Raw genomic sequence first — 17,242 nt, forward strand, 5'->3', positions numbered from 1 at the left:
GACATACAGCTCATCCATCTGCTTTTCTTTTCTCCAAACGTCTCTTCAATTTTCCTATAGGCAGTAGCTATCTTTCCCCTAGTTTTACAGGGTGGTTATAATTAATCTTCCGTTACCTGAGCGAGTGTAGACGAAAAACTATTTACCACGTGGGTACCTAACTTTACACGGATTATTTTCAGACTGGTAGGCTCTGCGTTGTTAGCTGTATTAGTGTCGTGACATGCCGTTAGACGCCGGCACTGGTATGACGACGTAAGGAAGAAGTGGACGCCAAGGACCAAGGACACGAAGCGTGAAAGGCACATTTTACTGTGATTTTCTTCGCCAACATGTGATCCCTACTCTGCGGGAGAGAAATGCGTAGGACTCAACTGTTATGATGCACGATGGAGCTCCACCTCACATCGCTCGTCGGGTCAATCGGTTACTCCGCAACTCATTTGGAGGATACTGAATAATTGGCCGATCGTTCCAAACTGCATAGCAACCAAGGTGACCAGATTTGAACCGGCTTGATTTTTGGCTGTGGGGTTAGCTGAAGGACAGGGTTTATCAACAGGGCAGTAACACACTTTGGAGGTCGAAGACGAACATAGCGAGGGATATAGCTAACATCCCATTTAGTGCGGTTCCAGGCTCTCGTGGATGCAGAAGGTCGCCACAATGAGCAACGTTTGTAACCTGGAAGGTAAACATGGAACTCAGTTAACAATTGCTACTTTCTCAAGTGGAAATTAAAATGTGTTTATTTCAATTGTTTATTCGTTACTTCTGTTTCGCATGTCCTTACAAATGTTTCCACAAAGTTTCATTGTCCTACGAGAACACGTCTTTCACGGGGGACTCTCTCAAGTAGCAAAAGTTTAATTATAATTACCCTGTATGTGCGTCTATATCTTTACTTTACTGCTCTAAACATTCTTGCTTAGCCACTTTGTATTTCCTGTGAATCTCGTGTCTTAGACGTTTGTATTGCCTGCACGTTTACATTTTCTCCTTTCACCAATTAAATCTAATATCTCCTGTGATATCCTTGGACTTCTACTTGGCCTTGTCTTTTCACCTATTTAATCCTCTGCCCTCAATATTTCATCTCTCAAAGCTGCCCATTCGTCTTCTACTGTATGTGGCTTCAGAAAAGTACCAGACAAATACTTCTGATGTGATCATCTTATTGAGAAGAAAAATCCGTATAAAACGCAGTACATTCATAGTATTTAATGGCCGCGAGAAAGCCATCAACAGTGTCAGGAGATGCAAGGTGTCTGAAATCGTAATAACAGCTGTAACAAATAACAAAGACAGATGCATAAACAGGAATATCTACAAAAATCACGGAGGAATAGAAAAAGTTGAGAATCAAGAAAGAGAAATTCTTGAGAAGGGGGGGGGGAGGGGGGGAAGTGGTGTAAGAATTAAGACTGGAGGTTATCATCATCATCACTGTTGTTCAATTTGCATTCAAAATACGTTCGAAAAGTACAAGATGAGCTGAAGCATAAACATTCGTTGCCGCAAGAATGAATGTTGCCTGTTAGTTTTGTGGGTGCAGGACACTGTGAGTAAAGTCTGTAATGGAGTACAGACGAATGGTGAATAATTTTAGTGATGAGGCAGCCCACAAATGGGGATCATTGATATAGGTAACTTTGACAAAGGACAGATTGGTATAACTTGGCACCTTGAGGCGCGGCGGTGAGCACCTCCCAGACGGAGAAACTTGTCGACTGTTCGCGGGCTATTCTCGTGAGCATCTAAAGAGGATGGCGAAATCACAAGTAGGCGACAAGGTGCTGCCGCCCAATACTCATCACAGAACGTGGAGGTACTGTATAAGGCTTGCGCGCACTGTAAAGCATGATAGGCAGCAATCTGTGGCAGATGTGGTGGCAGAGCAAATTCTGGGACGCTACTGATCGCCAGTAGCCCACAACGCGTGTGTGGCGTACTTCCTTCCATCCCTGTAGACGGGACGAGTTTCTCCTCACTCGGCTTCGGATAGGCCACACTCCTATGACGCATGGCTTCCTGCTCCGGCGAGAGGACCCTCCAATGTGTGGTGCTTGTGGCATCCAGGTCACTGAGCGCCACGTTTTATTGGATTGCGTTTCATTTTCTGACCAGCGGGCCGCGGCTGACTTGCCGGCGGAGTGTTTAGGAAACACTCGAACGAATGTGGTTAAAGTTTTAAAGTTCTGTGACTTGTCAAATGTTTTGCAAAGATTTTAGGGAGAGGGTCTTAATTTCCTCACTGTGTGACAAGCTCGCCCATATTTTATGTAAGTGGCCAGCCAATGACAATTACCTGCGGCATTCTTGATGCTACGTTTTCGTTTTCCTTACGTTTTACTTTCTTATATAGCATTTTCCTTCTTTTCCTGCTTTCTATGCGTGTGTGCTTGGATTTTGCTAAGCCTGTCCACATTCGTTTCTTTTAATGTGTGTCAGGGGACTAATGACCTCGACGTTGAGCGCCCGTAAGCCCCAACACACACACACACACACACACACACACACACACACGCTAGCCGCCAGCTTCGTGCCCACTAACCATCGACCCGCAGTTTATGTGAATTACGTGACGTGTGCGTGAATATCTGGTGATACATACCTCAGAAAACCAACCAAGGATTTGTGGAGACCATGCTGCAGCATTGTGTTATGAAGGCGGACCAGCATGCTATTAAGCGGGCACTCATAATGTGGCTCCTAAGTGTACACTGATCAGCCAGAACATTATGACCACCTATCCAGTAGCCAGTACGTCCACCCATGGCACGGATAACAGCAGCGACGCGTGGTAGCATGGAAGCAATAAGGCCATGGTAGGTCGCTGGAGGGAGCTGGCAGTCATTCCTCGCCAGGTGACGCTGCTATCTCCTGGACGGGTTTATGTAGATAGGAGGTAGGTGGTCATAATGTTCTGGCTGATCACTGTAGATCAGTACTGAAATTAATGGATGACATATTCTACCGCCCCACCGATGTGGTTCCACAGACTCTCGAGTGAGTTTAAATCCGAGGAGTTTGGCGGCCAGGGGAGTATGGTAAACGCATCCTGGTGCTCTTCGCACGTACACTGCGAGCTGTGTGACACGCTCCATTGTCCTGCTCGTAGATGCCATCGTGCAGAGGAAAAACAATCTACACTCAAGCTCATAAATTAAGGATAATGCTGATACATGTTGAAACAACGCTCTGGTGGGCGGTTTGAGGGTTTAAATCACCTCGGGGTATGACCATGCGGTGCATTTGACCTGCGGTCGTCGCACGGTGGCGCTGGCAGCAGTCCACATATACAGAGGTGTGTTGGCGCATGTCAGAGTACGGTGCAGCGAGTAAGTGTGCAGACGTTTTCAGACGTGCTAATGGTGACTGTGTGTTGAAAATGACTCAAAGAACACATATTGATGACGTCATGAGGGGTAGAATGCTAGGGCGACTGGAGGCTGGTCAAACACAGCAGGTCGTAGCACAGGCCTTCCGTGTGCCACAAAGTGTGAACTCAAGATTATGGCAACGATTTCAGCAGACAGGAAACGTGTCAAGGCGCTACAGTATGGGACGTCCACAGTGTACAACACCACAAGAAGACCGATATCTCTCCGTCAGTGCCCGCAGACGGTCACGGAGCACTGCAGGTAGCCTTGCTCGGGACCTTACCACAGCCACTAGACCAGTTGTCTCCAGACACACAGTCACAGACGACTGAACAGACATGGTTTATTCGCCCAGAGACCTGCAAAGTACATTCCACTGACCCCTGGTCACAGGAGAGCCCTTAAAGCCTGGTGTCAAGAACACAGCACATGGTCATTGTAACAGTGGTCCCAGCTTATGTTCACGGACGAGTCCATGTGTAGTCTGAACAGTGATTCTCGCCGGGTTTTTATATGAAGTGAACCAGGAACCAGATACCAACCCCTTAATGTCATTGAAAGGGACCTGTATGGAGGTCATGGTTTGATGGTGTGGGGTGGGATTATGATTGATGCACGTACACACCTGCATGTCGTTGACAGAGGAACTGTAACAGATTAGGTGTATCGGAACGTCATTTTGCACCAGTATGTCCGCCTTTTCAGGAGTGTAGTGCGTCCTACCTTCCTCCTGATGGATGATAACGCACGGCCCCACCGAGCTGCCATCGTGGAGAAGTACCTTGAAACAGAAGATATCAGGTGAATGGAGTGGCCTGCCTGTTCTCCAGACCTAAACCCCATCGAACACGTCTGGGATGCTCTCGGTCGACGTATCGCTGCACGTCTCCACACCCCTACGGTACTTTAGGAGCTCCGACAGGCACTGGTGCAAGAATGGGAGGCTATACCCCAGCAGCTGCTCGACCACCTGATCCAGAGTATGCCACACCCGTTGTGCAGCCTGTGTATGTGTGCATGGTGATCATATCCCATGTTGATGTCGGGGTACATGCGCAGGAAACAGTGGCGTTTTGTAGCACATGTGTTTCGGGACGGTTTTTTCAACTTATCACCAATACCGTGGACTTACAGATCTGTGTCGTGTGTGCTCTCTATGTACCTATGCTATTAGCGCCAGTTTTGCGTAGTGCCACGTTGTGTGGCACCACATTCTGTAATTATCCTTAATTTATGAGCATGAGTGTAATTTAGGGCCGCTGGTCGTGAGGAGATAACGGACAACACAGTGGTTAAGATATATAACTTTTGTCTACGAGGAGGGGTCTTCAATCGTCTGTCCAGGCATCGAGATACAGATTTCCCCTAAATAGAGTATGGCAAATGCCAGGATGACATCTACAAAAACATCCGAGCTAATGCTCAATTTCTAATGGCACTCTCTTTAAAAGGGCGTTAAAATTAATCTTACTTCTTTTTTTAAGTGAAGTATGAAGACTTAGAATACGTTTTAAATGGAAACAACAACACACAAGATTTGAAAGCGGTGTAAAGGTTGGCAACTTATTTTACATGTTCAGAAATGTAAAATTTTGCTCTACGAAATAAACGCAATACGCTCTTTCTACAATATCAGTGAGTCACACTAGGAATGCGTCAGGTCGTACAAATACCTGGGTGTAACATTTTGTAGGGTTATGGAATGGCACTATTATAAGCGCTTGTCAGTGACAGGTAAAGAAAGTGGCAGACTTCAGTTCATAGGTAGAATATTAGTGGAATGCTATCAGTTGGCAAAGGTTGTTGCTTTGAAAATACTGATGCGGCCCATCAAAAAATATTGTTCACGCGTGTAGGACGTGTAGCAGATAGGGCTAACTGGGGATATTGAACGTATACAAAAAAAGAGCAGGACGAGTGGTCACTGGTTTATTTGATCCATGAGAGAGCATCAAGAAGACGCTGAAAGACCTGAACTGGCAATTGCTTGAAGATAGGCACAAACTTTTCCTTAAAATTCTACTTAAAAGGGACACATCTAACCGCGAATGCTCGGAACCGCACGAAACCATGCTTAGTCAACCACTTTAAATCATAAAAACAACATCGGTGTGCGTCATTTCCATGCAAAATTCTGCACTCGTCTGCTAGCGCCATCAGACGGTGACATGTAGCTGCACTAACAAGTGCTCGAGCTGCGTGAATGATGCAGCTGCAACATGAATGTGTCTCTTGGAGTTTTCGCATCCAGATTGCTGTGTAAACAGTGTACAGAGATATCATGACGAAAATTAATCCTACAGGGAGCGGCAAAATGATCTGACGGTTTTCGCCGCCGCGCGGTTGAGCGAGTAGGTGGTGGAGGGTGGTGCGGATAAGCGCGCTTAGCCGGCCGCTGTAGCCGAGCGGTTCTGGGCGCTTCAGTCCGGAACCGCGTTTTTTTTTTTTTAAGCGCGTTTCAGAGCGTACACGTGGACATTTTTAGTAGCCGTGGAGGAGTGGTCAGTTGAGCATCGCGCGTTTGTTGTCGAGGCGTTTTTTAAAAGTGGCGATTCCTGTATTGCTGTGCAGCGGCAGTTCCATAGGCGTTTTAATTTAGGTCCATAAGGAAAAATTCGGACATGCTACACAATTATGCTGTGGATGAGTAACTTCAGAGCTACCGGTTTGGCGTTGAAACGGAAGTCGACAGGACGTCCAAGGTCATCCCGGACGCCAGAGAATATCGATAGAGTAAGAGAAGCTGTGGAAGCCAGTCCTCGGCGGCCGATACGTTAACAAGCTGCTGCTTTGCATCTGCATCATGATTTAGAAATATAATGAGAATGACAAAAAAATACATGACATTTCACTAGATAGATATACTGATCTTGAAATACAGGAAGAACCTGGACCTGAAGGTGGCTGTTTAAGCAGTATACGCCGTTCATCCCCAGAACACCAGGAATAGTCTAGTCAAAGTGAGTACTAACTATCTCCACCCAAGCAGTAGTGGCTCATTGTATTAGAAGATACTGATGACAGAGTACTACAGACCATTTATGAAGACTATTACAGTCGTGGCTTCAATTCCTACAGCAAACTAATGATGCCCTGTAATTGCATTAAAAGTAAATAAAATTTAAGCTTAATTCCAAATTATGTGTCTAGCTCAAGCCGAGAAGGAGCTCTTTTCAAAGGAAACAGACTGTCGTATTTAAAAACTATAAAACAGCGTTCAATGTAGCAATTTCATAGAGCAAGTTCGTATTGATCTGTAGTTCACTATTGGCATCTGCAAATGTGGACACTAGAAGCGTCTAAAATGCTTGGCTGGGACAATTTCAAAGATTCAGTTTTTTTTCTACAATCTTAACGCTGAATATGACGTTTCATCCAGGTATATTACTTCATTTATTACACATAACGATACAGATGACGATAATATATATGTCACAAGGCACAACAGTTTGTGAAGGAAGCGAACATGTTTATGACAGAACAGGGTATCGAAAAAAGAAATGTTTGGAACAGTGACCAGTCACTTGCAGTATGAAATGTCTTCATCATTAACACTATCTCAGAGAGGAGAGAAAACTACAGCTCGTGTGTTGCAATCTGCCCGTAGCTCTACCCACAGCTACATAACTGATGTGGCTTTACCAGTGATAGGAAAAGTAGCAAACAATTTGTACATCTGTTTTCAAGAGGCACAAGGCACTTTCAGCCCATATGCTTCCTTTCATATAGGTAAGCAAAAGTGAAAAAATGACTAAAGAACACATGAAATCCCGTCTAACTTCAGTCATTGCCGAATAAGTAAAAAGTGAAAAGAGCCTACTGCTGTACGATTCTTGGCCCAGTCATGCAGATTGTGCCATTCTAGATGCAAAATTTTCAAAAAAAGATGTTATGCTGAAGATATTGCCACCAAAAACAGCAAAGTATTGTCAACCCCTTGATGTTTACTTCTTTCAGTAATTTAAAATCTGTATCAGACGTATTGGTGATTTTATAAGACTACAATGTGCCATTCCACAAGTGGAGATACACAATCATTTCATCATCAGACCTCACTCTATGATTTACAATCAGTTTTCTGCACCAAAGTATACAACTATGTTGCAATATTCTTGGCGAAAGGCAGGTTATGACATTGACAGACCCATACAATCATTTGAAAATATAATCAGTGTGGCTTTTGATATTGGACTGTTTGAATGAGAAAGTGATTTTGAATGTAAAATCGTGCCTTTAATTAGATGTACACACTGTTCTGTTCATCTTTGTTTTAACCACTTCATTGAAATGCACATCTTCGCTATATAATAAGCGCTATCAGGTATATAGGGCTAATAAAAGCACTATCAGGTGTATAGAATATGTGTGTTTTACGCTATTGTTACTTTGTTTCCCTGTATTAAAATGTCACTTGGGGTAGGTTCCAATGTTTTGCGTGGAAATGACATACACCACTGTTTTGTTATGACTGAGTGTTAATCTAAGCATGGTTTCATGTTGTTCTGAACATTCAATATCAAATGTGTCCCTTGTTAGCAAGTTTCAAGAACCAACTTAAAATGATGAATCTAGGGATATACTACAGCCACCTACATATTGCTCCCACAGGTATTGCAAAGACAAGATTAAACTAATTGTAGTGTGCACATCAATCATTATTTCCTCGTTCCATACATGAATGGAATGGGAAGAGATCCTAATAACTGGTACTGTGGGAAGTATCCTCTGCAGCGTGATTCACAGTTGTTTGCAGAGTTTATATGTGGATGTAGATGTAGTCCTTACTGAAGAACTAATTCTGACCTTATTTTGGAAGGTTTTAAGCACATTATTTTGTACAGAAAAATGATATTCTTATCTCATTTTCATTCTTTATTTTTAGTAGAATCACACCAGAAAATAATGTAACAAGGACCACGAACATTATATCCTCTAGAACCTTTCTGTGAAGTATCTGCAAATTATCTTGGTGTGGAACTAGTACTTAGACATATCTTTATTCGTTGAGGTAGCTGACCATGAATGATGAACTGACAACATTTCTCTACTACTTTTTCAAACTCTACAAAGGCCGTACTTCATATCAATCTGGAGCTGGTATGAAACAGTGAAAGCCACTGGCTTTTATTTCTTTCAAAATGAATATTTTATTCTCAGAACCACAAGATATACGAAATATTTTATTATTCAAACACTATAAGTATGACTACACATAGTACTACATTTTCCGCGAGAATACCGGGTGATCAAAAAGTCAATATAAATTTGAAAACTTAAAAAAACAACAGAATAATGTAGATAGAGAGGTAAAAATCGGCATACATGCTTGGAATGACATGGGGTTTTAGTAGAACCACCCCATATTGCTAGACCCGTGAAAGATCTCTTGCGCGCGTCGTTTGGTCATGATCGTGTGCTCATCCGCCACTTTCGTCCTGTTTGGCCTCCCAGGTCCCCAGACCTCAGTCCGTGCGACTGTTGGCTTTGGGGTTACCTGAAGTCGCAAGTGTATCGTGATCGACTGACATCTCTAGGCATGATGAAAGACAACATCTGACGCCAATGCCTCACCATAACTCCGTACATGCTTTACAGTGCTGTTCACAACATTATTCCTCGACGACAGCTATTGTTGAGGAATGATGGTGGACGTATTGAGCATTTCCTGTAAAGAACATCATCTTTGCTTTATCTTACTTTGTTATGCTAATTATTGCTATTCTGATCAGATGAAGCGCTATCTGTCAGACATTTTTTGAACTTTTGTATTTTTTTGGTTTTAATAAAACCCCATGTCATTCCAAGCACGTGTGTCAATTTGTACCTTCCTATCTACATTATTCCGTGATTTATTCAGTTTTCAAATTTTTACTGACTTTTTGATCACTCGGTATATAGGCTGTATATATATAAACAGAGAATATTTTTTCTACTAGCTTCAAATATATCACTGTCCAGCATACTTACAAGAAATACCATTAGATGAATTCTTATCATCAACATGGTTCTGAGAAACTAGCATATGCAGGTAATCTGTCTCATATCAATAACAATTATAATAATGAAGCAAGAATGGGATTTAACATGGCATGTGTGTGGCAAGTACATTAGAGGCAGAGCACAAACATGAATTGGAAAACAACTGTGGCACTTTCAAAACAACTATACAAGTGATTTATGGAAACAATAGAGGGGTTGTAATTTCAATCCTATTTCTTTCAGATACAAATAGTAATGAGAAGTTGTACCTGTTTCACATTTATAAATGTCTCTGTAATTCAGTTAGCTATATATCAGATTGGTGATCCAGAAGTTTCAAATTCGATCTCGTATGGTTCGTTCCATTTGCTATATTGCCTAGCTTGACCTTTAGGTACAGAAATGCTTGTCTACAAAAATTTCTCAGTTGTAGTATGGTTAATAGACCGTATTAAACAGCAGATTCATGATTATAACCATTATTACCAGTTCTTTATTATTCCCCAGCCATGGATAGACAGTCAGTGCCAATTTTACAATAATATTACCACATTAAAACTAATAACAAATTGCAGCTTAAACTGTGATACTAAAGTGAGTACTAATAACATATATTTAAGAAACAGATTACAATATACATTACAATAATAAGACAATCATGAGTAAAATAGCAGAGTTGCTGCTATTTTCATTGGTACTGAGTTACAGCTCAGGAAGACACCATTCTATCACCAGAGAAATAGTCTTCTACACTGTACAAAGGTTGATATTACAGTATACACAAAATTTTAGTCCTAGATTGTTCGATTGGTAATGACTGTATATCCTTAGGTAGAGCATTAAGTAATTTTAGGGCAAATATTGGGAAGCTATTCTGTGTCTTTGGTAATTGGCATCTTGACCTGTCTATTCTATCTTTACAGCGAATGCTGTATTGATGAACTTTATTTCTCTTTCTGTAGGTCTCATGATTTGTCTTTGTGTGAACAAGGCAGTTGAAAATACATTGTCTGAAAACAATCACAACTCCAAATCTGGGAAAAATTGGTTTGCAATGGTCAGTTTTTTTGCATGAGATAATTATCCTCATTGCTTTCTTTTGTAGTAAAAGCACAGTCTTGCAGCCTGCGGAACTGCCCCACAGTAATAGTCCATAGCTGTTGTGACTGTGAAACATTGTATAGTATGCTGTTAATAGGTACTGGCGTGTTAGAACACCTTTTACTTTCCTCAAGAGGTATAGATCATGAGAGTTTGGAACATACGTAACATGTTTAGTGTGCTGTTGCCAGGTTAACTTAGTATCAATTAAAAAAACCCAAAGCCTAGCAGCTTCTGTGTCACCCACTGCTTCAGTATCACTGTGACTGTATATCATTCTCTGTGTTTTGTCTTCATTAATTTTCATCTTGTTCATGATGAACCAGGCCTTGGCCTCACTGAATATGACTTGTGCTTGTTGAGCAGCTTGAAGTACATTCTTCCCCCTTTTTCAGAACAAAGTTATGTCATCTGCAAACTGCAAGGTATGCCGATTGGAGCCTATGTTATTAAAGAAAATTAAGAACAACGGGGACTCTATCACGAATCACTACCTTGATTCCCTAAATTGCTTCAGGCAAATGCCAGGATGGTTCCTTTGAAAGGGCATGGCCGACTTCCTCCCCCAACCTTCTCTAATTCAATGGGACCAGTGAACCTCGCTGTTTGTTCCCTTCCCCCTAAATCAACCGACCAACCCTAAAATCCCTGTTGCACACCATGTTTCAACTTCACTTCACCTGATTCTTGACCTTGCAGTGATAAAATCTGTCATCTGTTATTTAGGTAGGATTTGAGACTTTGTAGAACAGCTTCCCCAATACCATATGATTTTAGCTTGCTAAGCAGGGCCTCATTTGGGGTAAAATCAAGTGCCTTACTAAGGTCACAGAGTACCAGTGCTAAAGACGCCTTGTCTTAAAAACCCGAGTTATATTTGTAACCAAGTCAAGTGCTGCTGCTGTAGTTGACTTGCCCTTCCGAATGCCATGCTATGTGTCATAAAAGGGTTATTTTCTTCAAGATAACTTAATAGCCGATCTTTCATTATGGACTCCATCACATAGAGAGAAGAGAATAGAAGCTTTCGAAATGTGGTGTTACAGAAGAATACTGACAGGCAGATCACTTACCTAATGAGGATGTAGTGAACAGAATTGGGGAGAAGAGATATTTGTGGTGCAAACTGATTAGAAGAAGCGACCGATTGCTAGTACACAGTCTGAGATATCAAGGGATCACCAATTTAGTGCTGGAGGGAAGTGTGGGGGCTAAAAATCGTAGAGGGAGACCAAGAAATGAATGAAGTAAGCAGATTTAGAAAGATTTACGTTGCAGTAGTTATTCGGAGATGAAGAAGCTTGCAGGGATAGAGTAGCATGGAGAGCTGCATCAAATCAGTCTTTGAACTGAAGACCACAACAGCAGCAACAATAACTTAGTATAATGATACTGTGCTGCACTGCTTCTATGGAATTAAAATAAAATAACTAAACAAAGTGTTGAGCTGATTGGTGGTTGATGCATAATTATGCATTACCTGGGCTGGCCTGCACCGAGTTTTCCTACCATTCGTGTTTGTCTTTCTTGTTCGAACTCCAATATACTTCCAATCGACTGCGCATTAACTTGTGGCTGCGTAAAACCACTGGGTCTACCCCCCCCCCCCCCCCCCCACCCTACCATAATATCGCTGCCCTACCGCAGCAAGAACAACTGTATCTCTATTTATAGTAAGTGACGGGAGTGGGAGTTACTTGTCGTCGTAATTACCACGCCCGCTCCCAACTACCTACAAACTCATCAGCTGAGGGCAAAATTTCAAGAACGTAAGCGCAACTCGCCGCAAGTCTATAAGGCTGGCGCGTCTGCTCACGCAAGATTACTACAATATGTGATAACTAGACTTTAAAGAGAAATAGAAATTAATCACTGGAAAGAAATCTCTTAAAATTAACTGGAGCAGACGGCCATTTGCTGATGGTGGATGCATCTTTGTTGGTGGCCAAAATGACTTTTAAAAGAATACCACTGTCAGTTTTACGGGTCCGATATCTGTTTTTGGGTGGCGAAACGGAATCATAGTTTTTAGGCTTCCGCGTTTGCATTCAAGTTTGCAAAACGCTTCTTGATGATCGGCAATTAATCTCAGGGACGCCGTAAGAAGTTGCAAAAGAATAAATGACGGAATACCAATTATTGTTTCTCCACGCCACAATTCGTTCAGTTCGTAATGGTCGTTGGCTGTAACAATAAAGCATTAAAACAATTCAGGCATCATATATCTTTTAAAAGAACGATTAAAATTAGCACTCATGAGACATAACTGATTTACATTAATGTAACTGCAAGTGATTCTAAAGCTAATACCGAGCGATGTGGCGCAGTGGTAGCACACTGGACTCGCATTCGGAAGGACGACGGTTCAATCCCGTCTCCGGCCATCCTGATTTAGGTTTTCCGTGATTTCCCTAAATCGTTTCAGGCAAATGCCGGGATGGTTCCTTTGAAAGGGCACGGCCGGTTTCCTTCCCAATCCTTCCCTGACCCGAGCTTGCGCTCCGTCTCTAATGACCTCGTTGTCGACGGGACGTTAAACACTACCACCCCCCACCATCTAAAGCTAATACGTGACATGTCACATTTGACTACACAAAAGAAAGATCAATTAATGATACAACAGGAATGCAGCTATGGAGCGTCCTACCAGTATAATGGCCAACAGACAAGAGAGAGAGATCCTAGCATGAAAGCTCGCTGCTCTTTCTTAAAAAAAGAAGGTTACGTTTATATGAAATTACGTAGGTTTGTCCATGTAATGCTTCGGGGCCTCAAAGTGTCGTGTAACTAGTCCGCGATACTTGTTTAACGTACCATGAAGAGTGAGCGCTCCATTGTTACCGGTACCTGTATAATGTTTGGTAATACAAAGCGAATCGTTATGAACGTATTATCATCACACATTAGTGTCCCTGACAATCATTCGATTGAACCGAAGTAGTAAGGAATACTCAGAATGGAATATTCTAAACTTATATTACTGGTAGATAGCGCCAAAAACACAGGGCATCTGTAGAAAGACGGACCACAAAGGAACGAAATTAAAAGAAAACTGTGTTATCTTAGTTTAGTTTTGTACCATCCGTAATGATGCTGATTTCACATATATAGTTTTTCCCGACAAAAGAAAACAGAATTCCACTTAGCGTGCAAGAATATTTGTCTTGGCAACTATGTAGATAGTAAATAAGTGATTGTCTTGGATGATTTTTACTTACAGTGAAAGTAGACTTCCGTGATGGTTGCGAAATTATTTTGACTCCACGTTTGATGTCTGGCGTATTGGGATAGGAAATTGTAATATGACTTTTGAATGTTGGTGCGACTGTGTACCGACAGTGTTTTGCACGAAGGCATCACTGAAAACCAAAACAAACAAGTTGTCATTTGAGGTACAGCAGACGAATTTCGTATAAAAAAGTTAGCTTGATGTGATTGTTAAACGAAACAAATTCATTGTTTGCAAATGACGATTTGTGTTCATATTTGCGAGCAGATTAGTGAAAGTGCTACAAGAAAAAGTCGTAGCAACGTTTTATTAGGCGGTTGTAAATGTCTTTGCGGCTACGATTTTATTTGTCTTAAGCGGCTTAAAAGCCGGTTTCAAAATTTTTCTATAGACTGCTCTTGTGAAAGGTGGAGTAGTTAGTAAGTTTTGTTAAAACTTTCATTGAAAACTTATATGAATTCTACTGATACTTGTTACTCTTTTCATAACTCATTGCTAATTTCGTTAGTGTCAAAAAACTCCAAGCACTCTTGTTTCGGCAACTGTGGAAATTTCACAGGTTTGCTGCTGTGCTGTTCTCATTTTGGACACACATATTAGATAGTGATATAAAAACTGTTTCCAGATATTTAGCATAATTCAGGAAAGATATCAAAGAGCCTATCAGCTTTAGATTTAGTAGCAAACATTTTGTACAGACTTCTAAATGAAAAAAAGTGAATTATGTATCATTAAATACAGGACTTAAATTAGTTACCTATTCTGTTTTTGTAATTTTCTTCTCTTCTTTCATAGGTGGACCGTGATGGTGTGGTAGAACAAAATAAAAAGCAGTTTGACAGAGCTCTTACTTGAAGATGGGCAAATTATTAAGCCTTCTTGCAAGAGATGACTCAAATTGTTGTTCACCACAAAAATATGATGTGTTCCTCGATTTTGAAAGTAAGTGATTATGCAGCTGTGTTGTTACCTACAATTTCCTGTATCGCTTTGAACCTTTGAGTGATGATTCAGTACAGATAACAAAGTCTAGTGTGGTGTAAAGTATTATGTTCTAATGAATTTCTGATTTCTCTCGTGAAGATGCACAGCCAACTGAGACAGAGCAAGAAACATTTGAAGAGGTACAAAGGGTCTTGAGAAACTCGGAATCGATTTTGGAAGACATCCAGTGTTATAAGGGAGCAGGAAAAGAAATAAGAGAGGTACAAAGCTGTTATTCAATATAGTAAGACATATAACTTCATAATGTTTTCAATTTTGTATGTTGATCACGTTTAATTTTTGTAGGCTATTTCATCACCTACTGAAGAGTATCAGAAGAAAGCCTGGCAGGCAGTGATGCCTCTGGTTACAAAACTGAAAAGGTTTTATGAATTTTCTACAGAACTTGGTAAGAAAATATGCAAATACAACAATAATGATAACAATTTTATCATCAACATTATTTCATAATCATTGTCCTCATACATGAAAGATATTTAACTAACTACAGTTATTTTGAGTGTCTTATCAATCAGTTACTATATTACTAACAGATTCTCTTACTAGAGTCTCAGTTTTAATGTGGTGAAAGTTCTTAAAGTAAATTTGATTTCTGTGTGCATAATTGTTTACTCTCAAACAGGTAATTGGTTGTTTCAGAGGCTGTAGTTCCAAAGATTTTATTCCAGCTGTGTTCGGGCTCAATGACTCCTACCCAACATTTAGAAACTCAACAAGCTCTGGTCAAGCAGTTTGCTGAAATTCTTGAGTTTGTACTGAAATTTGATGAATACAAGGTATGTTGAAGCACATATAGCTATTTTTATTTGGCACATCTTCATGCATACTGTGAAACTATTATTTTAGCAAATATGTGCAGGTTATTGAAAAAAAAAAAGCATTTCTACGATACAATCAAATATAATGACTCATCCAGAAATATTTAATTACTTTTTTATATAATTACACATCACAGGCTGCTGTTCTAGTAGCTGACTGTGTGTGTGAGAAAGGGGTAGGGGAGGGGTGGATACAAGGTTTTTTTTAGATTAGGTGACCCTCCATCCAGTGCAGGTAACAATAGCTGTAGAAGACCCAGAAGTATCAGTGTAAGATCCAAAGAAATGCCCCTGACAGACGAGAGTATTAAAATCTAGTACTTAACTGCTGAAGCATTCAACACAAAGTGCCAGAGTTGGAAGCACTCCAGAAAAGCAGTGAAGCTCATGTAATACTAGTTACAGAAAACTCATTAAAACTTGAAATTGATAGCAGTGGGATTTTTGGGAAAATTTAAGCATATATTGAAAGGTGTATTTGTCACAGTAGACAGGATGCTCAAATCCACCAAGAAAGAAACTGAAGCTGCATGCAACATTGTTTGGGCAAGACTTAGTACCAGAGGTGTGCGTAAAACTGTAATTCGGTCATTCTACTGACCACCAGACTCACCTCCTGATGCAAGCAACAGCTTTAGAGAAATCCTTAGTTCTCTTGTACTTAAGGTCCTCAATCATACGGTAATCATTTGTAGAGACTTTAATAAGCCAATAATCAATTGGGAAAATTAGTTTTGTTGGCAGTGACCAGACATTCTATGAAACATTACTAAACTACTACACTGAAAAGTACATAGAACAGTTAGTACAGAACCCTATTCATGATGGAAATATATTAAACCTAATAGCAACAAATAGATGCAACCTCCTTGAAACATCCACATTGCAAGTGTTATCAGTGACCATGATGTGGCAACAGTGATTACCAAAGTACAGAAAGCAACTAAAACATGTAGGAGAATATATATGTTCAGTAAACTAGACAAAAAAGCGGTAGTGTCATATCTCCATGAGGAGAACTTGGAAGTTTCTGCACAGGACAAGAGCATGTAGAGGAGCCATGGCTAAAGTTTGGAAGAAGAGTAGACCATACACCAGATATGTACCCAGTAGAACAGTTCCTAATGGCAGGGAGCTTCCATGGTATACAGTCACTATAAAGAAACATAGCTGCTTCATAACAGGTTTAAAACAAAGTGTAGTGTTATAGATAGAGACAAATGTTGAATGAATCTTGTTTGGATGCCAAGAGAGCAATGTGTGGAGCCCTCAATGTCTAACATAGCAGAATTTTGTCAAATTATCTTTCATGAATACTGTTAGTGGCATAAAAATTAGCATCCAGACACTCACGGTTGAGACAGGAACAGAAATTGATGAGAGTATCGATGCAAAAGCAGAAATGCTTAACTCCTTTTTCAAGTGTTCCTTTACAAAGAATAGCCATGGAGAGTAGCCCCAATTCAACCCTTGTACCACTGAACAGATGAGTGAAATAAGAGTTAGTGATGTTTATAAACTGCTGAAATCATTCAAATTGAACAAAGCTGCAGCACCAAATGGACTATTTATCAGATTCTATACTGAATTTGTGTCTGAGTTAGGGAATCTTTTAACAATAATCTGATGTAGATCCTTCAGACAATACCGTGCCCAATTCTTTGAAGAAAACAAAGGCCTTACATGCGTACAAGAAGAGGTAGAAGTGATCCACAAAATTACTGTGC

General features: G+C 40.8%; 1 protein-coding gene across 5 annotated transcripts in view; it reads left to right on the forward strand.

Annotated features, from left to right (window-relative positions):
* LOC126475218 (CYFIP-related Rac1 interactor B) overlaps positions 1-17,242 on the forward strand; it is a 411,164-nt gene that overhangs the window by 376,882 nt on the left and 17,040 nt on the right. For 2 of the 5 annotated variants that reach the window (XM_050102880.1, XM_050102879.1), the window contains 4 exons: positions 14,488-14,634; positions 14,776-14,897; positions 14,983-15,085; positions 15,337-15,473. In XM_050102880.1, the coding sequence (XP_049958837.1) occupies positions 14,550-14,634; positions 14,776-14,897; positions 14,983-15,085; positions 15,337-15,473 (447 nt within the window). In that variant the 5' untranslated portion in view covers positions 14,488-14,549. Of the gene's footprint in view, positions 1-13,817; positions 13,856-13,944; positions 14,112-14,487; positions 14,635-14,775; positions 14,898-14,982; positions 15,086-15,336; positions 15,474-17,242 lie in introns of those variants that run through there. The other 3 variants (XM_050102882.1, XM_050102881.1, XM_050102883.1) reach the window with 3 other exon arrangements.

This window comes from Schistocerca serialis, chromosome 4 (genome assembly GCF_023864345.2).
Source record: "Schistocerca serialis cubense isolate TAMUIC-IGC-003099 chromosome 4, iqSchSeri2.2, whole genome shotgun sequence".
Classification (NCBI taxonomy): Eukaryota; Metazoa; Arthropoda; class Insecta; order Orthoptera; family Acrididae; genus Schistocerca; species Schistocerca serialis.